This window comes from Centropristis striata, chromosome 1 (genome assembly GCF_030273125.1).
Source record: "Centropristis striata isolate RG_2023a ecotype Rhode Island chromosome 1, C.striata_1.0, whole genome shotgun sequence".
Taxonomy (NCBI): domain Eukaryota; kingdom Metazoa; phylum Chordata; class Actinopteri; order Perciformes; family Serranidae; genus Centropristis; species Centropristis striata.
In genome coordinates, this window is record NC_081517.1 from 33,349,648 (window position 1) to 33,372,803 (window position 23,156).

Genomic DNA, 23,156 nt, shown 5'->3' on the forward strand with positions numbered 1-23,156 from the left:
TTACGTATGAAAAAAGTTGACAAAGTTTCAGTTAGTTATCGTTTTGTTAAAAACTCTCGTTGTTATTTCTATTTCAGTTTTAAGACACACCAGAGTTAAGTTCACAGTTTGAGTTCCCACAAGGCCTTGCGTCGTGAATATGAAGTAGGTCGGCGCATACTTCATGTCTCACCATGACAGGAACCTTCACATTTCCCCCCTTTTGACTAACATATGTGTAGTCAACTACAAACTAGAAATTTGGTTGTAGGCCGAAGGAGAACTGTATCACTGATCGTTAACCTAGTCACACCACGACTGAGTGAGAACAGGACAACAATGAAACAGTCATTCTAATAGGTGCATGTGAGATACATAAAATTCTGAAACGGTGAGAAAATTCAACTCAGAATATGCATTATGACATTTCAAAACAAACAATGTAAATAAGAGAAAACTGAAAACGGTGTACAGGTAAACATTCTAAAAAAAACAATGAAAACTTAAATCGACGATATATACAGCATGTCCACCCAGTACAATGTTTTATTAGCTTGTTCGACTGAGTGGTATAAGGTGTCTAGGGGTGTTACCATATCATTGTTTTTGGTATCTTATTGTGTCATGTCACAGCTTCTGCCTGAATTCACCTTCTTGGCCTGTTTAGAGGAAAGGGTGAAATTTTTATTTTTTAAGATCTGCAGTACTTTTTTTATTAAATATTGCAATGAGCGTGATATAGGTCACGGAAATGTAACTATGACTGCTGGGGTGTTAACTTTCTCTCCTTTTGAAACAGGAGCCAAGCAGAGTGATGCTGAACAGCCTGGGACTCACAGATAATGTCCCTGCCTCCACCCCTGCGTGGTGCCCCTCTTGGTACACCCAATACGCCCTGTTCCATCAGTCACGTTGGACTAAACCTAGAAGGTTCCTGGTCCCAGAGTAGCTTCAGCCTTCTGATATTAAAAAATAAAGCTTTTTAATACAGAAGTTTAACAAGCTTAGAGGTTCAGTAAATGCATTAAATACAGTCTGTGTGCATTAGAGAAATAGTGAATCATTTATGGGGTTTTTATTTAATTAAAGTGTATAATAAGTCTAATTTCACCTTGAATTTACTACTTACATTAAGAGACAGATATGAAATGAAACTTTAAATCATCCAAAATAGTAATTTTTATTTTTCTTACAGAATTTGACACAATCAGTTTATAAGATAAGCAGCTAAATACTCGTCATGTGCATAAACATAATCATTTCAGCCACGTTTATTTTGACAAAATTCTATACTTTGCTAGAACATTTCCTCATTTACGAAAAGTGACATTAACCCTTTTAAAAATAGTCACACCCATTAATTTCTTGCTGGAATACACAAATATTAATCTCATCAAAGGTATCATCTCAAGGAATCCATTTGTAAAATATTCAATACAAGTATTTTGAAAATAATCCTTTAACTAATAAACCTTTAACTATTCTTATAAAATACAGGAAACCAAGAATAGAAGTGTCTTAGTCAATTTGTGTAAATAAAAATTAAAAGCATTTGCCACTGTTTATGAATTATACACTAATGGTATTAATTCACAACTAAATGTTTTTACATTTGTCTTACATTTTATATACATGATCCATTTAGCCGTTCATTCAGTTTTCAGTACTTTCTCTCCTTGTTTCACTAAAGAGTTTATGTTGTCGTTCACAGATCTCTGCACATCTTTTGCAGCATCCTCTGTCTTTTCTAATGTGGTTTTGTTGCCGAGTTTTCGTCTGCCCACCTCAGTTGCCACAGATCCAGCAGCCGCGCCGACAGCTGCGCCAAGAAACCCCCCTCCGAAAACCACCCCAAGCACCAGACCCAGCAAAGCGCCCCCTATGACCACCATGGGCACCTGTTTAGCAGTAGTCCCAATTTTCTCCCACACCGGGCTCTCTGCCACCTTTTTGGCACCTGCTTTGGCCCCAGAGCCCACCTTCCCCCACACTGGACTCTGCGCCACCTTCTTTGCTCCGGCACCGATTCCAGCTCCAAGTCGCGCAGAGTTTTCAGCCACCAGTTTAGCTCCACTTTTGGCCCCAGATCCCACTTTTCCCCACATAGGACTCTGCGCCAAATTCTTTGCCCCAGCTCCAAGCCCAGCTCCGACACGCATGGACCGGTCTGCTACAAGTTTGGCCCCTGATTTGGCCCCTGAACCAACTTTCCCCCACATAGGACTAGCTGCTGCTGCCTTTGCTCCAGATCCCACCCATGCAGAACCGTCCTGCACTGACTTGGGGACTCTATCTCCTACCAGCTTGGACACGTGTCCAGCACCAGCTCCCACCTTTCCCCAAACAGCACTATCAGCCACCATCTTCTGGACATTTTGTGCGCTGCTGCCGACCTTCCCCCACATCGGACTAGCTTTCACCTTCTTTGCTCCGTCGCCGACCCACACAGATCCGTCTGCCAACAGCTTGGGTAAATTCTTCACATTAGCCTGCATTTTCTCCATAATAGAGCGGAGAAGGGAAGGGGACATGGTGGAACGTGTAATAAGAGGAAGACTCTCGATATTCATGGTGCTGACACTCATCTCTGCCTCATCCCTTGTTTTCTCAATCTCCTCCTCTCTCACTTCCTCTTCTGCCTCTGCCACAGGCTCCATGTAGGGATAGAGTGCCCGCCTTTCAGAGCTGAGCTGTCTAACGTCTCCAAATCTGTCTTGCTCCAACTTCTCCCCCCTTCTCGCTTTTGCTATCTCCACCTGTCTCTGCCTCACTCTGGTCTCTGCCTCCTGAAAAGCAGGATGGGAGTAACATTGTCCTCCAGCTTCCTTCACTGTCTGCTCCACCTTCTCCAGCAGCTCCGCCACATTCTTGCTGCCCCTCCAGCCTCCCATCTTCTCCATCACATGAAACCTGTCCCCGCATTTCTCCACCAGCTTTAACAAATCCCCCCTCTGACCAGCGATGTAGGCCTCCACGCTGTCATTTCCGGCCTTCCCGCTCTCCCTCAGTTTATCAGCATAAGTAAAGAGGAGCAGAGTGTGTGCCTGGACCGCCTCGGGGCCAAAGACGGACTCGAGGGCCCCGAGAGCCTGAAGCTCGGTCTTTGCAGGCTGGTCTAAGGGGACGCAAAAGAGGAAGGCATGTGGACCAGGACTTGACAGAGCAACACAGGAGGAGATCTGAGCTCGCACCTCTTCTGGAGTTTGTTCTGAATTAAACCAGTCTGGAGTATCAACCAGCGCCACCTGCAGGGGAGAGGAGACACAAGTGTTCCAGTGAGAGTGAAAGCCAGAAAGTATGCACAATTACAAAAACGGTAACCATGTTAATTTGTTAATGAAAACTAGGCAATATGCGTTTGTAAACCACCTTTTTTTATGACTGAGGTGAGGCAGCACCAACGTCATAAAACACTAACTGTGAGGTTATCAAAATGCAGTGCAAAATAGACAAGACTAAACTACAATAAACCTGAATGAATAACATTATAACAATTAATTTGTAGAATTCTTCTTAAAACACAGGTTACAAGCTGCTCTACAAAGGCAAAGTAAAACAGACATAACATTTTTGTGTATAAATATCAAAGCTGTCTAATAAGATTAATGAAAACATTCAGTTCTATTAACTTTCCCACTTAAATTAACTTTTACAACAGGGTTTGAGAAAAGAAACAAGGCTTCACTATATTAACTGAAATGTGTAATATAATCTGATGATGATTTCTGAGGTTTTCATTCACTAAAACCAGTGCTGCAGTAGTAGAGTGTGATCTTAAGACCTATTTTTTGAAGTGTTGCACTTGTACAGTTATTACTGGCTGCTGACTCAGGATCACTTGTATAAAACATTTTCTGATTGGCTGAATATACCAACACGATGCTTAAGCTTAGATTGATGTTAGAGGTTAAAGCAGTCTTGTCGATAAAACATTTCTGTCCAACATAACTCTTTAATTACTATATTAGCATTGGAGAAAATTCCTTTTATGGTCTTAAACAGACTCTATTTTCTCTAGACTTGGTCTTGACACAAACCCAACTGGACCAGATCTTGTCTTCACTACAGCCCTGACTGAAACTATATTGAAATAGTTATGGTTTCTTTTAACTTAGATGAGACTAAAATGTACTTTTAGTCAAAACTACTACAGAATGAGATGACTAGAAATGATTAAAAAAAAGGTACAGTGACTGAGACTGAGATTTAAAGGGGAAAAAAGCTGACAGAGTGAACATTACCAGGAACCAGCCATCATTAATTTCATCATTTATTCCTGTGCCTTTCCTACTGTGACAAGTCAAAAGGCCTATTGTTTTATAACACAGAACATTTGGATTTGATGACTGAGACCGGAAAATGAAAACATGAAAAACAACATCTCAGTAAATTACCTGTTTTCCATCAACCAGTGCTTTCTTTTTCTCACATTTCTGAGTGATCGCTGTGAGGCTGTCCGGATTTGAGACAAACTCCTCCCGCCCCAGGATGCTGTTGCCCACTGCACTCTTCCCTGATCCAGATCTCCCAAGCAGCACCAGACGAAGCTCCGGGGAGGATGAAGAAGAAGAAGAAGATGAGGGGAATGAAGAAGATGAGGAGGATGATGGGTATAAGGTGGAAGAGGCAGCTGAAGTATATGAGGTGGAAGAGGAGGATGATGGGTATAAGGTGGAAGAGGCAGCTGAAGTATATGAGGTGGAAGAGGAGGATGAGGGGTATGAGGTGGGAGAGGCAGCAAAGGTGGGTGAGGAAGGTGAAGAGATGAAGACGGGCGAATGAGGAGAGGTCGGAGACGCCTCCGGAGATCTCTCTTCAAAGCTGTTCATTCTGTGGTGAACTGAAAACAATCAGAGGAAATTTAAGAGTTAGGAGAGATTTAGGAGATTTTCTAGGAGTTTAATATGTAAATAATAAACATGGCAATTATTTTAAATCATTGAACCTCATATATGTGCACTTTAAAGTGACGTAATAGGAAACAGTGAGGTCATGTGACTCACAAGTAGAGACCACTTTTGGAGTTGATTTAACTTCTGACATTTGTGAGAGTGTAGCTCCATCTACAGAGGAAAAACAGTCAATATGAGTCCTCTTTAGTGCTCACATTCATTTGTCCTTCATGATATTGCGATGCCAAACAACCAGGTACACACCAGGTACAAAATTGCACATATTTACCTGCATTCAGTCTGAAACTGGGCGTCCTCGTCACCTGTGCGCCTTCTTGCGGCTCTGAATACGACTGTTGCTCCGGAGCTGGGGTTGAATGAAGCCCGTTTGATCTTTGGCGCAGACTCAAACTTCTCTCCATCTCCTCCCTCTCTTCTCTCCTCCTCCTCTCCAAGGAGTAGTTGTAGTCTTCTTGGTCGATACTCCTCAGTGTTTCTGTGTTTGAGACGTGCGCCTCTCTTCTCTCCTCCTTTTGAACTCGGAAAGTTTCCATAAGTTCTCGCTTCCTGTCTTGCACTCGTTTCTCCAGATCTCTGTCTTGGGCTGTTTTCATAAAGTATACCCCATTTCTTGCCACCATATCGTTCACCTGTTAAATATATACATAAAACATTTGTATTTATGAACAGTGTCCCTCAAACTCACATTTACAATGTCACATTTTATAATCCCTATAGTTACAGCTCATAGTAAAACCCCAATTCCAAAGAAGTTGGGACAATAACAAAATAAAAACAGTTGCAATTATTTGCAAAGACCTACATACAGTGGAATAAACTACAAAGACAAGATATCTAATGCTCAAACTGGGACACTGCCTGTATAAAATGACCTGCTGTGACCTCTAGGATAATCACAGCCTCATGAAGTAAAGATCCAGAGCATTCAGAGGGTGAATGGTTTTCCTTGGAATAGAAGTGCTCACCATCCATAAAAACTTGACGCGCAGTGCTTAGCTCCACCTCAAATTAATCTCCAGGTTCGCAGCTTTCAGATAATATACAAAAAGTATATGTGGCATCTTCTGTTAAGCTGCTATCTTCCTCTAAAGGTTCCTTATCACCTTATTAAAAAAGTCAGAGATGTGTCCTTCTTGAAGGGTTAATCTCTATTGCGAAATCACTTCCCATGCCAGTCATATTTACACTGCAATAGGGCTAATTATTAGGACCTGTCCCAACCACAGCAGGGTGTGATTGTGAGAGTGTGAAACAGGGCGTTGCTGGGAAAAACATGCTCAGTAACCAGACAGACAAAACAGCTGAAACAAAGAGCTCCACCACGTGCAGTATGCAATAGCAAAATTTCACTATCTGAAAATTGTTTTTAAGTGTATTTAAGTATAGAAATAAACCCAAACTGACTCAATTGTAGCATCAGCACCATATTCAGTGTGGGTGCAAACTTCGCTGATGGCTCACCTTCTCCAGCAGCTCGCGGACCTGCTCCCTGTCCTGACGCTGACGGTTATTGATGACATGGTACCTCCCCCCACAGCGCTCAATGATCTGCCTCAGGCCTGGGTGTTCTTTCTGAAGGTATTCCTGTAGAAAACAGTTCAGATTTGCAATGCTCCTATAAACAGGAGCTGACTGGTCCACACTGGATTCAGTGAATGGTGAGAAAATACTACAAAGGTGTCTGCACAAGAAGTTTTATTAAAAAATTGTTGACAAAACTTTACCTGGAAAGTTTACACATATCACTTTTAGTCCTGTCAGAGTGCCAAAGACTGGTCAACTTGTTTTAACATTAAATGTACTAACAAGGTTTTTTTTTTAAACTGATTTTGAAACAATTTTAATTTAATACTGATGCCTCTATATGACCTACATACACACACAAGACCATCAGTGACATATAATATATATATAAATCAGACAAAACAATTTACAACACGCAGACCAGAAGACCATATGTTTACATTTTCCCAGGAAAAGTTTGGCACGACACGAGTCAACCACTGATCCTGAATTGGCCCTGTTCCTCCTAGATAAGTCATTTTATTGTCCATTTTATTTATGAAATACATTTTGAGATGCTGTTTTACAACAATATATGAATTTACATTGGGGGCTAAAATTAATTTCACCATTGTCATGATACAGATTAATCTTTCATAGCCCCGCAAATCGATAAAGGATTTGATCGATAAAAAATAGTGCTGGCCAGATCAGGATCTTTATGACACAAGGGATTGAAACTACTGCTTTGTCCACAAGGGGCGCCAAAATCAACATAAAATTAATGTTCCTTGTAGTTACTTTAAATAGATAAAAATAATAATAATACAATGAAGTTGACTTCAAATGTATATGTAGTTGAGAATCTAATACCTCTGCTGTTCTTCCCATCAAGTAGTCCCCACAGGTCAGCAGGACCACAGTGTGATCCAGCACCTCCTCACCAAATGCCTCCTCCAGCTCTGCAGGCACACGACCCTCCATCTGGGACGGCCAGGACAAGAAAGAGAGAAAATATGTATTATATGGGCTAATACTCTTTGGCTTACAGTTGTTTATTATATACGCACATACACATGTGGCCGTATGGGCCATAATTCCCTCATTCTTCCCTCTCACAAAAAATACCTGAGAGAGGTAAAATTGTGTATGTGAGAGGTATTTTTTGTGTATGTGAGAGGTAAATCTGTGTATGTAAGAGGTAAAATTGTGTATATGAGAGGTAAAATTGTGAATGTGAGAGGTAAAACTGTGTATGTGAGAGGTATTTTTTGTGAATGTGAGAGGTAAAATTGTGAATGTGAGAGGTATTTTTTGTGTATGTGAGAGGTAAATCTGTGTATGTAAGAGGTAAAATTGTGTATATGAGAGGTAAAATTGTGAATGTGAGAGGTAAAACTGTGTATGTGAGAGGTATTTTTTGTGTATATGTGAGAGGGAAGAATGAATTATGGCCCATATGGCACCTCGTAAAAAATTATGCATCTTGTATTCCAACATTGTTTATTGTACTGCATGTATTTTACCTTTAAAACTGCAAAAAATATGCCATTGATGACTGTACAAGTGATCAATGGTTAATGAGAAATAATGCCGAAAGCATAAACTAAAGTTGAAGAGCAAAGACTGACACCAACCTCTGTGAATTGGCCAACAGGCACCAGCAGCAGAATAGCATGTGGACCTGGTGACACCAGCGTCATCCCTCTCTCCGTCTCCGTCCTGACACTGTCCTCCATCTTGCCGCCGCTCCAGTACCATCTCGGTGCCTCCACCACGGAAACACTCCGGCCCTCAGAGATGCCCTGTCGCAGCTGGCAGCTCCTGGAGGAACTGGGAGAGATGGGGGACAGCTGACCCAGGATAGTGTCTGCTGAAGACGTCTTTCCACAGCCAATGTTTCCCAGCAAAACCAGTCTCAGCTCTTGGGGCGAGGATCCGTAGTGGCCTCCTCTCAAGTGTTCACTCATGGCTGGAAAGAGAGAAAGGAAGAGGAAGGGGTCAAAGATAACTGGTTCTATTGAGTATGAAGCTAGACAAATCAGTTTGTTCATACAAGGTTTGACTTTTTGAAGACAAAACCACATGCAAACAAAACTGAAAAAACATCTGTGACGTGTAAATGATTCTCAAAATGTTTAAATGTAGCCTAAATCAGACTCCAGTATGAACTTGTTGCTGTCCTCAATTGACCTGCATGTGCAAAAGAGCAATTATAGAGATGTCACACTCAGCATGCTTCAGTACCGAAGTGAACATGGAGGACACTTAAGACAGAATTTACAGTTTTAGTGTGAGATGATGTGTACTGGAAGCCAGCAAAATTTAGGAGAACATGATTAGGAAAATAAGGATGCACTTTTTTTTTGTGGCTTTTTGTGAGTAAATGGCCACCATATCTGTTGGGAAGTGTGTCTGGTTATGGAGCCGGAGCAAAGAGTGGTGGGATCAATACCATATTTAACTGTAGCTATATTAAACTTGGTTTTAAAGGTTCATCACCTTTCGCTGACACTGCAACCATGTTCTTCTATGGCCACATTTGGCGGTTTCTTTCTCTATAATTTCCAACAAGGACCCATTATGATATGACCCCTCGAGTTCTGTCTGCACAGAAGAGTCACCCCAAATTCCTTTTAGGTCTAACACCTCATTGTTCCTTTACTGACTAACTCCATCGCATCCATGTGTGTCCTCACCAAGTGAGGAGTGACTCTCGCTGGCACACAATTGTGATAAATGTTGATCTAGAGTGACGTAAAGGCTGCACAGATCCTGATGTGACCGTTCAGAATGAGGTCACATAGCAGAAATCAGACATGTATCTGATTAAGGTGGCCATATGAAAGTGGCACAACTCAGAATTGAAAAGATTAGATCCCATGTGATATGTGTTGTAAACACTGTTTTAAAAAAATATAATAGTCACATATGAGCAAAAACATTAGATTTGGACCAATGTGTCGGCAGTCTGTACGAAGCTATACTTTCCTTTGAGGATCACGTTTCTCTCCTACATTCACTCTCACCTGCTGTGCATGAGTTAACAAGAACTAAGATAATCGATAATAGCTGTGCTCGTACATGAAGCTCCCATTTCACTGAAACCTGTCTTTCTCTGCTGCCTGCATCCTTTTTCTCTGAGTGTGCATGATATGCCACACCTTGCCAATCCTGTCCGACTACATTCTACCTGGACTTTTATAAATGGACCGATATGCAAATATGCACAAAGCATATCTGCTTACAAATGCATCTGCAATCTGCTTGCCAAAAATAGGGACTGAATGGACAGTTCGACACTACAAGTTCACTATGACACCACACAATAGTGCAGTTTCTTAAAAAGACTGTACACATTTAGTATTAAAGTGAAATTAAAACTTCAAAACTCCCATAACAACAACCATTTGTAAGAACACTTCTTTACCTAAACTCCCACATTAACATTCAGACAACTACTTAGTATTTAGTGTAGTACACATACTCATTATTCAAACAATAACAAACATACTTACTCAGTTGTGTGAGGACTTTAAAGCTGCGTTCATATGTTGTCTTCTCCGTTTGTTCAGGTGTTGTTACGTCTCTCACCCAGGAAACCTCAGTACATGTCCTCAACTGAAAAGCTGCCTGAGCAGGTAGGATCTGCGGTCTCGGGGAGGTGCTCGTCTCACCACTCCCACTTTTTTTTTAAACACATGCACACATGAACACACTCATAAGGATATTTTTCCGTGCACAACAGGTTTCTTTGTCTCCAGGCTGCTGAGCATTCCATGATGGGGCGGAGGAGGTGTATCCCAGGGCACATGTGAATCATTCTGCCTTATTTTTATCTACCACACCCATGAAGTGTCAAAATTTATGGATGACTGTCAAGTAAGCGATCCTTCAGGGTTTAGAGTTATTATTTTTGAAGTGCTGCAGTCGTCAGGACTGAGGGCATGTCACAGGCAGACAAGACAAGTTAATGATGCAAAATTGGAGTAATTTGAGAAAGAACTTCACTCTGCTTGGGTTATGCGTCTTACAGGCATTCAAAAAAATTGTACTTTGTAGTTTCACTCAACATGTCTAAAAAACCTTTGAAGCCTCACGCATAATTCTTTACAGCATATGATTTTTGTATTATCTATTTTTTTAAAGAATTCAGATCACAGGTGTTGAATTATTACGGTGATTACAGACATAATAGACCTCTTTGTCAACTTGCAATTACAATTCTAAAGTAATGACTTAAGTGCTTACCTGTGGTCAATTAGTAATGTAAAACCTAAATTTAAGTTACTCTCTAAGCATATATTTAGCTTGACATTAGTTAACAACTTAATGTTCAGAAGTTTTTTTTTTTAGATTATTTTTTTGGGCATTTTACATGCTTTATTGAAAGCGAGAGACAGAGAGAAAGGGTTGACAGAGGGGAGGACATGCGGCAAAGGGAGCTCAGGCCGGATTCAAACCCGGCTCCACCGCAGCGAGGACTGTAGCCTCTATACACGCCTGTGTAACCCACTACGCTACGGACCACCCCATGTTCAGAAGTTTCAGATAATTTGATTATTGACCACCAAATGTGTGTAACAAATGTTATCAACCCTAAAATTGCTCCAACAACATATGGGACATAGTTGAACATGGAAATGGACTTCAGAAAGCCATCACTAATGTTATGACCCTTTACACACCATAATAGGTTTCAATAAATAATAAATTAATTCATTAAGTCATTATAATTCAATATTTTTGACCAGAACACAGTGCTGAGCTGTATCTCAAATTAATATTCAGGCATTACACAGCTTTCGGATGATGTCCACCACTTCTAAGCGGCATTTATCGTTGACCTGCTATCTCCCCCTAAATATCCAGTGCCCACAACCACCAATTCTCAAAAAAAGGGACCCCGAACGGTTACTGGTTAACTGATCGTGGTGAATTGTAGCAGGTTTGGAAGCACATGTTCCATAACCTGTGAGCAAAATTTGAAAACTTTAGATATGAAATAGAGGTTTCTATGACTGTTCGTCATATATTGGCAACCACTTTGCAAAAATGTCTTGGCATTTATACCAAATAAAAATACAGGCAGCAAACAGCAAAACATGCACCCCCAAGTCACATTTTAAAATATTATTGCTGATATTTAGACATTGCTGTTTCAGACAATAAGAATCAATAGAGAAAACTGTATGTGCGCTGATGCATTTACTCGCTTATACACAGGCAACTGTTTGAGAAAATGGGGAAGCAAATTAAATTGTTTGACTGTAGGGTGAAAAGTTGGACTAAATAATTTGGTGTCTTAACCCTCCCATTATGTTCATTTTTCAGGAATGGCAATCATGTTTAATTATCCAAAAGTGTCAGAAACTAAAAATCCCAATAAACATTGTTTATATTTCATTAATAACTCCATTACTAACCATTTCAATCAATATTTAGTGCAATGCTGTTCTTTACCTAACTTTCGCTAACTTTTTTTTATGTGCATTGGAAAGACCTACATATAAAATACAATGGTTTAAAATGTTAATTTTTTTAAATTTTTATTTGATATTTTTTATTATTTTATTTTTAATGAAAAAAATATATATATATTTTTATTTTTAAACTTTGAAATGGGTCAATTTGACCCGCAACATAACAGGAGGGTTAATGACTCAAAATATAAGGTGACTAAAAAAAATGTTTTTCCAAAAGCTGATGCCTGCTTGCTACGTTAATGTGGAGCCTTGGTTATATTTCTTATAATGAACTTGTGCAAATTTGTAGTTTCTCCAACTTGTATTTCAGTTCCAAGAAAATGAAAGTGACAACGAAATCTATTTGGCACCTGATCAAGGGCGTGAAAAAAAAAAAAAATTGAAACTTGTGCAGTGACAGAAAAGAAAGTCTTTTAATTGCTCAACCAATACAAGAAAATAACTTGAAAAATATATATTTTTAATTAAATTAAAATGACTCTAATGTAAACAAATATTCTTTTATAACAAAATAGATTTTTTAAGACATTTGGTCTGATGTTTGGTCGTCATCACTCATAACCCCGGCATTACATAGGCAATGTTATCCAGAGTGGAGGCCTTCGAAAAGAATGATAGAAACATGTTTTTCCTCCTTTTCACTCGTGTATGATTATACAAACAGAGTGTAAAGTATGTGGTGTGTATGTGGCAGCATCTCTCACCAGTGTGTGCTGCGTGCAGCTCCTCAGCTCTGGTATCTGTGTGGTGAGGCAGGTTAGAGGAGCCAGAGCACACAGCAGAGAGTCCAGGAGCAGAGACAAGCTGCTCAACATACTCACCATTTTCTGGAGAGACACAAAGAAAAGCAGTCATTATCTATTAATGCGGTGAATGTGCTTTATGTTCTCCTGAGGCTGAACGAGACCTGCTCTTCTGGATGCTGTAATCAGTCAGTGTTGCATAGAATAATATAGCGAAAAATAGAGAAACATGTTTATGTCAAAATTTGAATTCTAGGGCTTTAATCTCCTTTAAAGTTTTCTAAAAATGTTTGTGCCAATTAGTGGTTTTTATTTGTATTATTTTTTGTTTAAGTACATTTACCTCCTTACACGACAATACAAGATATGTTAATTTTAACCTGTATTTTACTTATTTTAACCTTTATTTGACTTATTTTCCTCTTTAAGCATAAATGTGATTTTTTTTGCTTTTGCTTGGGTTTATCTTCACATATCATAATCACTTCAATTAATTAAAAAAAAATTCTGTTTCTTCTCCACTTAATCAACTCACATTTGTCCCCTGGAGATGGTGTCCAATCAGGGACAAGGACTCCCCCAACAGATGCAGGTGAGCTGCAGCAGTGACAGGATCCCCCTCGGAGCAGCCGGGGCTTCTGGATGTGGATCTGAGGGCGTCCCAGGCTGAACTGATGGGACTGCACATGGAACTAATGGGACTGCAGGTGTCCGTCACGGGGCTACACGCCATGGGATTAACCACAGAGCTCACTGTCACTGCATCAGGGACAGGTATGAACGGACAGGGCCTGTTGGGTCCTTGAGTGGTAAGAGGAGTGATAGTTGTCATGTTGTGGTGGTTATCTGCGTACACCCAGTGCTCCAACATGGAGCTTGGACTTGTCTGCAAGAAACAGAAAGGTAGAAAAATGATAAGTGGAAGTGAAAGTAGAAATCATCTTTGGACAACATATAGGACGATTACCTGATCAATGCCGCCCTCTGCTGTGCAACATGAATGCAACAACTTGTCTTGGATATCCTGTGAGAGAGTTAACACAAGTCATGAGTAACTAGAAAGGACATTACGGGCAGTTTTAACGGTTAACACCCCCCAAAATGTGACCAGACAGACTTAATTGTATTTCATCTGATCTGTTCTCTCACCTCATTATCTCCTCTTTCTCCCCATCTATCTTGTGGCACACAGTCTGGAAAAACAGAGAGGAAGCCAGAGGACTCTGCTCTATAAAGTTCAGCCTCAGTTCCACTATCACCTGCAACATGTCATGTAATCGTGTCCGATTTTACTATAGTGATATGATTAGTTGCGGCATTTTTAAGATGAAATTTGCGCACAATTTACCACTGGGACATTGTAATAAGTATTGTAATTCAGCCATGATTAGGGCTGGGAAATATAACATGCATCGTCTGAACAATAAACAAATGACCATTGTATTTGAGGTTTCCTCATTATTTTTATAGTGATGTAAGGTCAAGCAAAAGTGGCTGAATTGCATTACATCAATATTTGTCATTTGGACGCTGTTTTACGTTCTGATCCTTGCATGTGGCAGTAAACCTGGAGCGAACCATAAAGGTTTTGATAACATGGAGTATACAAAAATAGGTTTTACCATATGGATACTTCATACAGACATATCTATTAATTGAACTACCAGACATAATGGTATATTGTGATATATATCGTTATCGAGATGCAAAATGACCTTTTTTCGGGATAGACGATTTTTGCATTTTGCCCAGCCCCATGGTGGATTTGTGAGAGTTAAAATATTTTTTGAAAAAACTCTTGGTAAATATAAATAATGACCATAAAAAAAACCTTACCAGAGTGGGTCATTTTCTTGTTGAGAAAGTAATCTACTTCCTGAAAAAAGGTGAATAATAAGCAGTGACATATGGGGAAATAATAATCATAGCACGGAAAAATGTAAATTCTACAATGCACGCTGTACTGCACAACAGTTATTCATAATCATTCAGCTTTAACCCATTAGAGAAACATAGGCTTTCAGGGATCAATATTCAGTCAATCACACACTGTAATTTATTGACTGGATTATAGATGTGGTGTCACAGTTTTACACGGACTTTAAATAGGACAGTGTGTACCACAGCTATAAACTGACAGAACGCTGCCAAAGCACCACGAAGCAGAACAGTTCAGAGTTCAAATATCTCCAGTTAAGGAAAAACCTATGACATTGCAACACAACATGCACATTCATGTTTCAGCAACACCTGCTGAGACAATATAAGAATGTATTATGTGCATATGGGCACCTCCTCCTGTCGTAAAGATCTTACATAAGATAAGATAATCATGTGCATTTGTTTTGGAAGCAAGAGAAAGAAAGATGCAGCTTATTTTTAAAACGAATAATCTTTTTTTCAAACACAGTTTGCCGGATGCAAAGTGATGCAACGTATCTATTCATGGCCATGTAGGAATAATAACTGTAATATGATAATGGTGAAACAAAGTAAAAATACTATACAGAAATAATTTGTAACCTACCCCTGCAAATTTGCAGGGGTAGGTTACAAAGGGCATAACATCTGTTAGCTATAAGCCCTATGTGGGTGATTTCAACATGCTGAGCCAGAGAAACATGCACTGAACATTTGACCCAGAGAAAATCATTGCTGAAATCATGAAATCCTCTAAAAGGTCTCGTAAATGTTTCATTTGTAGATATGTAGATATTATGAGGATATTTAGCTAAAGGCACATAGGAACCTCAACCTTCAAACGACCAAAATTGGCTAAAAAGACAAAGATGACCACAAAGTACCATAAATTAATTACAAATAGATGTAAAATGAAGGAGTCGTAAATATGACATTTATACAAAACAATCCCAAAGAGATGCAGAATGACTAGTGATGGATGCAACACCACCATTAAAAGATGCAAAACACTGCGAAAGGCACAAAGCAAGCACAAAATGACTATGGAGACATTGATGAATAAAATGGATACAAAAAAATCCAAAGGCGTGCAAAACGAAAACATACAAAGGCACCATAAATTACTACAAGAAGGTGCAAAGCAATTAAAAATAGGAGTAAAACAACCACAGAGACACAAAACAACTACAAATGACTCACATTTTACTACAAAAATGCACAAAACAGCCACTTAGAAAAAATTAGAATCACAGACATGGAAAATGACTATCAAGAGACACAAAACAAGCCCAATATGACCACAAGGAGATGAAAAGGCCCCCAAAATCACGAAGAGATGCAAAACAACTAGAAATGGATACACCACCACCATAAAAAGATGCAACAAGACTGAGAGGCACAACACAACCACACAATGACTGTAGAGACATTGATGAATATTTTTTTTCTTTTTATATCCAAAGGTATGCAAAACGACATTAAAAAAAATACCAAAAAAACACACAGAAAAATACAAACGACTCAAAATTCCTGCAAAAAGACACAAAACTGTCGCATAGAATAAAAAAAATATTTCAGCGATGCAAAATGACTATAAAGAGACACAAAATGACCACAAGGAGCCCCAAAATAGATGCAAAACAATCAAAAAGAGATGCAAGATGACTACTAATAGACTTTTAGTGTGTCTTTGTGGGTGTATCAGGGACCTCTCACGGGTCTGTGCCCGGGGCCCTTTGTCTTAATATCCGTCCGTGAGTTATGCACATTAGAGACCTGTTTTGTTGTTACTAATAATACAAAGCAAACCTGGGACTGTCTGTTCCAACATAAATATTAGGCTTTCCAGCTGGCTGAGCCAGTTTTTTATCTCCAACAAATGAAAGCATACGGATAAGGCTGAGAGCTGAGGACAGCCTGTAACTGTCGCCAAGTTATACGGTCAAAGTCTGTCGTTACAGTGATCGTTGACGGTGACGTTATGGCTTTTAAAATAAAAACGTTAATGTACCGTAACCTTTGTCGACTGAACAACGAGCTAACATGTAGCCAACAACCCCGAGTAAAAACATGGAAACCTGGCCACACTTTTTGTTGTTGCGTAGATTCAGTCTTAACTCTGTTTGAGTCTATGGTTTGAAGCGAGTGGAGGGAAAGCTGCTGACTCACGTTTAGCGCTTCCCTCGTGTTTCTGCTGACTCATGTTTAGAGTGCAGCGAGAGGATTTATTAGATGACTGATTAGATTGTCTCCATGCAGCTGTTTGAGCAGAGGCACGACGTTTGTCAGCTGATTTGTGACACTTTTAAACATAAAATTATCCTCTATAAATTATTTTATGTTAATTCGTAGGTAGACATTAGTTTCTGCATATTCATATAAATGAATTGATCTCAAATAAATGACCAAAAATATTTTATATTTATATATATACGAATCTACACTTTTCACATTATATACTTTACTTATTGTTTAATTCAAACTGTTTACACCTCTGTGTACAAATGTATATATTTATCATGCATTTACATTTAGGTGATATTCAGTTTATTCATTTGTAAATACTGCCTACACAAAAATATATAAGCTTATTTTGTAGTATATGTAGGCCTATATGTTATAACTAAACCCTACTTGCATCTATTTCTTCTTTTTAAAATACATATTTAATATGCATTGTTAGATCGATTTGCATTGTTAGATGTTCATTGCCAATGACTGCTTCTTGTTGTGCACATGATAATAAAATGCTTTCATTATTTGCGGTCTTTTAGTCTGAAGCTGATTTTTGTGGTTTGAACCTGGCTACCTATTTTCAGTTAATGGAAATCTAAATGCTGCAACATCCAGTGATATTTTAATCATGTTAACTCCAAAAACATGATGTATGATGTATGTATGAAGTATGAGAAAAGTAAAGTAATTTATTCCCAATGGACTCAACTACTGCACTCTAACTATGACTGCTTTTTAAATACAGTAATCTCTGTCCATTTTGCATATTTCTGACTGTACAGAGACGGACACAGATAACAGATAATTAGAAAAGGCCTCACAAAATAGGCACGGACATTGTGAGTGCAAAAAAAATGTTACCGAATAAATCATAAAAAAAAAAAATCCCTCTATTCCACCAATAACTAACTGACTGACATGCATTGCTGCAAACATTTAAGCATTCTATGCATCACTTTTTTTATTTTTTTATGTTTACATTTTATTTTAATATTTTCTGTCAACCTGATTCATGTATCTGTATTTGGAATAATTGCAACAACAAAAAAATTTAAAAAACAAAACAACAACCATTCAACAGGTAGCATAAATCACAACAAATAAAAAATAAATCTGGACAAAGGCGTAGAAAGCAGAAATTATTTTCATATATTTTGATATAATTTCAGCAGCCTCCAATCCTCAACACTACTTTCTCAGTATCGCTTCCTGTTTTTTTAATATTTTCTTTTTATGTGAACCTTAAACTTATCAGTGATCTAGTTACGTGGTTAAACCTGTTCATGTTTCTGCTGAACTGAAAACTGTTGATGTATTGTCCTGGTACAAACATGTGATTGTTCTCTCCAACATGACTCATTGTTTGTTTCAACACTTCCTCTCTCTGGCTTCAGAAGCTCACAGTCATGTTTAGAGTCGGCTCCTCCTCTCGTCTGATTCAACTTTGGAAGTTCAAAGCTGCATGGTCATGTTTAGCACCCAACCCTCCCTCCCTCTGGTATTCCAGGGCATTACTGAAAACTTCAGCACTCATGCTAAGTCCCAAAGTCCCTCCCTCTAAACTTTCCCTCAAAGTTGCTGCATCATGTTAACTCTCAGTCCCTCCTACTGTTTTTTGCTGAAGTTGCTGTATCATGTTTAGCTGTGGTTTTATGACGCTGAGTTCCTGTTTTCATTCAGCTGCTGCTGGGAGGAGTCAGAGGAGGATGTATAAAAGAGGGAAAAGCATGAACAGCACACAGAGTACAAACTGTGCGGAACATAGAGAGAGAAAACTGTGGACACAGACCAAACTACAAACCCACACAACTTCATCCTAACTGGTGAGTGACACACAACATTTATATTACTGTTTTTGTCATACATTCAATTTTATAACCTCTTGCTGACATTTTATACCGCCTGAAAACCTATAAAATATTGGTGATCATGTTGGAAGATGACACTTTTCTGACATCTCAACTTTTTCCAGGTGCACAATGGAAACAGAGAAGAAGACTCAGACAGCAGCAGAGCAGATGACTGACAGGTGAGAATGAGATGCTGTGATTTATTGCATCTTTTAATCTTTCTATTGCAATATTCATCCTTAAAATACTCCTAGCTTATTGTGTTGTAACATACATCTGTATTCTAAAATACAAATAACAAACTGAAAATATTAAATTATAAGTATAACTCCTGTAGTATGTTAAATGTTATCATCAAAATGCAAAAATTAAAAGCAGTCATAATGATGGAAAGTGTTTTCCTGTTATATATTGTATTATTATTGCTGATGCATTCATGTGAAATTTGCAATCGGTCAAGGTGGAGCTGATTTGAACTATTTTATATGCTGCTAAATATGCTTTATATGCAATATGTAATATATGATAATGCAACCATAAATGCATAAATGTTTTATAAGTTCATGATGTGTTTTTTACTGTTTGACAATCTCAGTCTGCAAAGTAACTAAAACTAACAAACCATAGCAGTGCACTAAAAAGCACAATATTGAAAAGATGTTATTGAAAATGTTACTACTGGTGCAACTACTTGGTTCTGATGATCTTATCTGTGTTGGTGCTGCAGCATCAGAAAGTAGTTTTTCTGGGCCACTACGAGCCGACTTTGTTTGAACTTGTTTTTATCAGCTCCACGTAGCCCATATAGATAACATCTGTACTCACACTATATCTTCTGTACTTCATCCCATATTTGTTCTTTGCATTATTTACACTCTATCTCTTTCATATTTTCTTTCTGCAGGGATCTGTCAGAACAAATCAAACAGGTGACAAGGGAGAGTCACGTCAGGGCAGAAAACACAGAACTGATGCTGAGCTTCCAGAGGGGAAAAGTCTCCCTGCCACAGTACAAGGTAGCATATTTTAAACAGTTTATTGGATGATCTCGGTTTTATTCATACCTTTTTTTGCAATTATGTGATTTTTGCCTGACACCATCTCTCCTGGTCCTCTTCTTCAGCTCCTCCTGTGCTCGCTGTACGAGGTCTACCAGGCCTTGGAGGAAGAGCTGGACAGGAACTCCGACCACCCTGCTGTTGCTCCCATTTACTTCCCGGCTGAACTGGCCAGACTGGAGGCCATCGAGAAAGATCTGGAATACTTCTACGGCCCGGACTGGAGAGAGAAGATTGTCGTCCCTGCAGCCACTAAGAGATACTGCCACAGACTCAGACAGGTGTGTTTCATTGGATAGTTTAAAAGACTTTGCATTGTTTTCTTGACTGTTGACTCTAAAATAACACTCTTCATCCCTGTTTTTCTTCTTTTTTTTAGATCGGTAAAGAGAACCCTGAGTTCCTGCTGCCCCACGCTTACACTCGGTACCTCGGTGATCTGTCTGGAGGGCAGGTCCTGGGTCGCATCGCCCAGAAGTCCATGGGCCTAAAGGGCAGCGAGGGTCTGTCCTTCTTTGCCTTCCCCGGTGTGTCCAGCCCCAACCTGTTCAAACAGCTGTATCGCAGCCGGATGAACAGCGTGGAGCTGACGGAGGAGGAGAGGAACGGCGTGCTGGAGGAAGCCGTCAGAGCGTTTGAGTTAAACATCCAGGTACAGAGTGAGAAACCTTAAAAAATATCACTGTGAAGTTAAGTGAAGTGGGGTTGTATCAAGCACTTATCCATAGTCAGTGTTCGGCAGTTGGCACGACAAAGTTTAGAGAAACAGGCAGGAGGACCAGTCCTGAAAATGTATTTTAAGCCATTTAAAAAAATATCCATCTAAACAAATCAAAATTAGTTCAAGTGTACAGTATATTTAGAATATTTTCACTGCTTTGCTTTACCGACAGACAGCCCTGTTTAGGTTTATAGGGGCTAACTGAAGCGATTTTCTGCTTTCTTCAAAGCCACCAGACTCCTATTGATAGAAACAGTAATTTTTAGGTTGCACAACACAGGAGTTACTGATCTACCGCTGCCTCGATCTTGAAGTTTGTTTGTGTTATTGTGTGACTTGAAACTAACCCTTTAAAACAACAAAGTCATACAATAACACAAACTAACCAAAAGAGTCAGCGGTCGACCATTAACTCAGTTATAGAGTGGCTTCAGTTCCTCCTGTGTGAACTTAAACAAGGCTGTCTGACAGCAAAAAAACAGTGAGAATATTCTATATATAGCTACATTTAAACAGTTTTTTGAAGACATCTTTTTTAGGCTTTTTCTGTGCTGCTACTCTTCTCCAAACTAGGGGTGTGCTGACCACTGACTATGGAGAAGTACCTCATACAACCACACTACAAAAAACCCAAACTATCCCTTTAACCTTTGCTCTTGTAATTGTTTATTAAGCCAGCTGATGGACATTCTTGCCTTTGTGTTTCAGGTCTTTGATGATCTGCAGAAGTTGCTGCTGAGTGTCAATGAAAACAGCCTTCACACGTGTTCGACACACTCCAAACCAGTAAACACACTTCAGATGCCCGGAGTCATCGTGAAAAGTACGCCACTGCTGCGCATGGTGCTGGGACTTTTTGTGGCTCTGGCCACAGTCAGTATGGGAATCTATATTTTCTAGAGAAGATACACAAGAAGAAATACTATGTAATTATCTGTTGTTGTTACTGTAAGACCATTAAAAACTGTAAAATTTTACATTTTAAGTGAAAAAATACTGTATATTTTTGTAATTTAACTGCAACCCACACAAGGTTTAGTGTCATGATTTATCAACTCTTCTATTTCAACACTGCTGTAGTGTTAGACAGTGTACATTAAAATGTGCAATGTGTGTTTTTAATACTGTAAATAAGTCACATTTTTTAATAAAATATTTTGTTGAAAGAAAGTTCCTCTTCCTTCTTCTTTGTTCCACCTTGTGAAGTATTTGTCTGTGCTTTAGTTGGCACTGCTGATGCATGCTATTTTCTTGTGATAGGAATGACACTGCAGATATTAAGGGTACAGCTGGTTGACTAATGTTTGGCACTCGACCACGAGCCTGCTGTTCATTTGGCCCTTATAATAGTTCCTGTTAAAACACTGGGGGAAAATCCCTTTCCATAATGCAAAAAATAATTAACACAAGTGCTGGTAAATGCACCATCTCAGCTTTAAATGAAGCCAATGTGGAAGTACTGTAAAGCTGCAGTCTCTCTAAAGGTCAGCAGGGGTTGCAAAAATAAGTATGATTGTATAGAAGTCTATGAGAAGATTACCTTACTTCTCACTTGGTTTATCACCTGGGCTTAAAGTTGTCAGGCACCATGCTGCACCATTTCACACACAGAGCAGTTTTAAAATCATAAAATACTTAATTCAGCAGAGTATATACATTTCCTTCTGGACAACTTTTCAGGGGCCCAAATCAATTTTGCCTGATTACCTCAGTAAACTTTTTTATAATAAGTTTATGGTCTCATTCGGTAATTTGAGGTCTTCTTGAATACAGCATGATGTTCCTTTAGTATTTTATGGTCCCATTTAGAGTTTAAAATAGACGATAAAGCAGGTCAAGCTTTCATGTGTATCTTGTGATTGACAAGTCGCTGCTACAGCCTCCAAATATGGTCACGTCTGGCTCAAATAAACCAAGATGGTGTTGGTCAGTATGCTAGCTTCAAGGCTTCAAAACTGTATTTCACACACTGATGTGTGATGTCACAGGGGCTATGTTAACTACACAGTCTATGGGTTTCACACATAGTAAAGAGACAACATCATTCTTGTGTAAAATTTGGTATCCACCTTTATTGTGGTTTTATGGTTTTCCTAGAATCTGCACACTGGTGGCACACATTATAAATTAAAACACAAACTGATTGTTAACAGCAGTCAGAGTAAATTTCTGAATTCATTTCTGGCCTAATTCATAGTGACACAAATCAGAACAGTGCTGGTATCTGTTTTCGCCCTAGAGGACAACTAAAAGAAAAGCAAAAGTCATGTCAGAAATGATTGTACTTCACAGGAATTGGCTTACCTCAACCTTAAAAGGCACAGCAGCCTGAGAAAATCAGAAATGTCCTCTTATTGTCACGTACACTGTCCAAATCTTTAAAAACTGTAATTATGCTTTACATTCAAGATACATTCCTTTCTACTGCTGTAGCTTCTCTTTCAGCATTTTACTAGTTTGTGCTATACATTATGCAGTCAGTATCAGAGAGTACACATCTAATACCAAAAGAAAATCAAAGCATTTTTGTTTGAGCAGAACCAGGAGCTCTGGAAATGCATCACTTACTGTAAGAAGGCTTTCAACACAAAACAAAACCCAAACTGGGGGGAAAAAAGGAGAGAGGGGACTTCAATAAGGTTTACAACTGACGGGGTTAACTCACAACATTTCTTTGACATGCCAATCATTACCCAACATCTCCTCAATAACACACACACACATATCAAAACACACAATCATCTACAA

At 39.0% G+C, this 23,156-nt stretch overlaps 3 protein-coding genes across 6 annotated transcripts; 1 reads left to right on the forward strand and 2 right to left on the reverse strand.

Annotated features, from left to right (window-relative positions):
- Positions 1 to 921: 921 nt before the first annotated feature.
- Positions 922 to 11,240, reverse strand: LOC131968323 (uncharacterized). 3 transcript variants are annotated; one of them, XM_059329159.1, is made up of 8 exons: positions 9,914 to 11,240; positions 8,033 to 8,367; positions 7,269 to 7,379; positions 6,354 to 6,476; positions 5,161 to 5,521; positions 4,983 to 5,042; positions 4,374 to 4,819; positions 922 to 3,224 (listed from the first exon to the last, which is right to left on the reverse strand). In XM_059329159.1, the coding sequence occupies exons 2-8, from the start codon at positions 8,363 to 8,365 to the stop codon at positions 1,629 to 1,631; spliced, it is 3,030 nt and encodes a 1,009-aa protein (XP_059185142.1). In that variant the 5' UTR covers positions 8,366 to 8,367; positions 9,914 to 11,240; the 3' UTR covers positions 922 to 1,628. The 3 variants fall into 3 exon arrangements, with proteins under 3 accessions (XP_059185142.1, XP_059185150.1, XP_059185132.1); XM_059329167.1 differs by lacking the exon at positions 9,914 to 11,240 and having other exon boundaries at positions 922 to 1,985; positions 2,400 to 3,224; positions 8,033 to 8,916; XM_059329149.1 differs by lacking the exon at positions 9,914 to 11,240 and having other exon boundaries at positions 8,033 to 8,916.
- Positions 11,241 to 12,367: 1,127 nt separating this feature from the next.
- Positions 12,368 to 14,989, reverse strand: LOC131971128 (HMG box-containing protein 4-like). 2 transcript variants are annotated; one of them, XM_059332446.1, is made up of 6 exons: positions 14,461 to 14,989; positions 13,774 to 13,817; positions 13,592 to 13,648; positions 13,160 to 13,510; positions 12,586 to 12,708; positions 12,368 to 12,481 (listed from the first exon to the last, which is right to left on the reverse strand). In XM_059332446.1, the coding sequence occupies exons 1-6, from the start codon at positions 14,471 to 14,473 to the stop codon at positions 12,437 to 12,439; spliced, it is 633 nt and encodes a 210-aa protein (XP_059188429.1). In that variant the 5' UTR covers positions 14,474 to 14,989; the 3' UTR covers positions 12,368 to 12,436. The 2 variants fall into 2 exon arrangements, with proteins under 2 accessions (XP_059188429.1, XP_059188423.1); XM_059332440.1 differs by having other exon boundaries at positions 13,774 to 13,883.
- Positions 14,990 to 18,511: 3,522 nt separating this feature from the next.
- On the forward strand, positions 18,512 to 21,565 carry LOC131992035 (heme oxygenase-like). Its single transcript, XM_059357419.1, has 6 exons — positions 18,512 to 18,602; positions 18,752 to 18,808; positions 19,534 to 19,645; positions 19,753 to 19,968; positions 20,067 to 20,339; positions 21,117 to 21,565. Exons 2-6 carry the CDS (start codon positions 18,759 to 18,761, stop codon positions 21,306 to 21,308), a joined length of 843 nt encoding a protein of 280 aa, XP_059213402.1. The 5' UTR covers positions 18,512 to 18,602; positions 18,752 to 18,758; the 3' UTR covers positions 21,309 to 21,565.
- Positions 21,566 to 23,156: the final 1,591 nt, after the last annotated feature.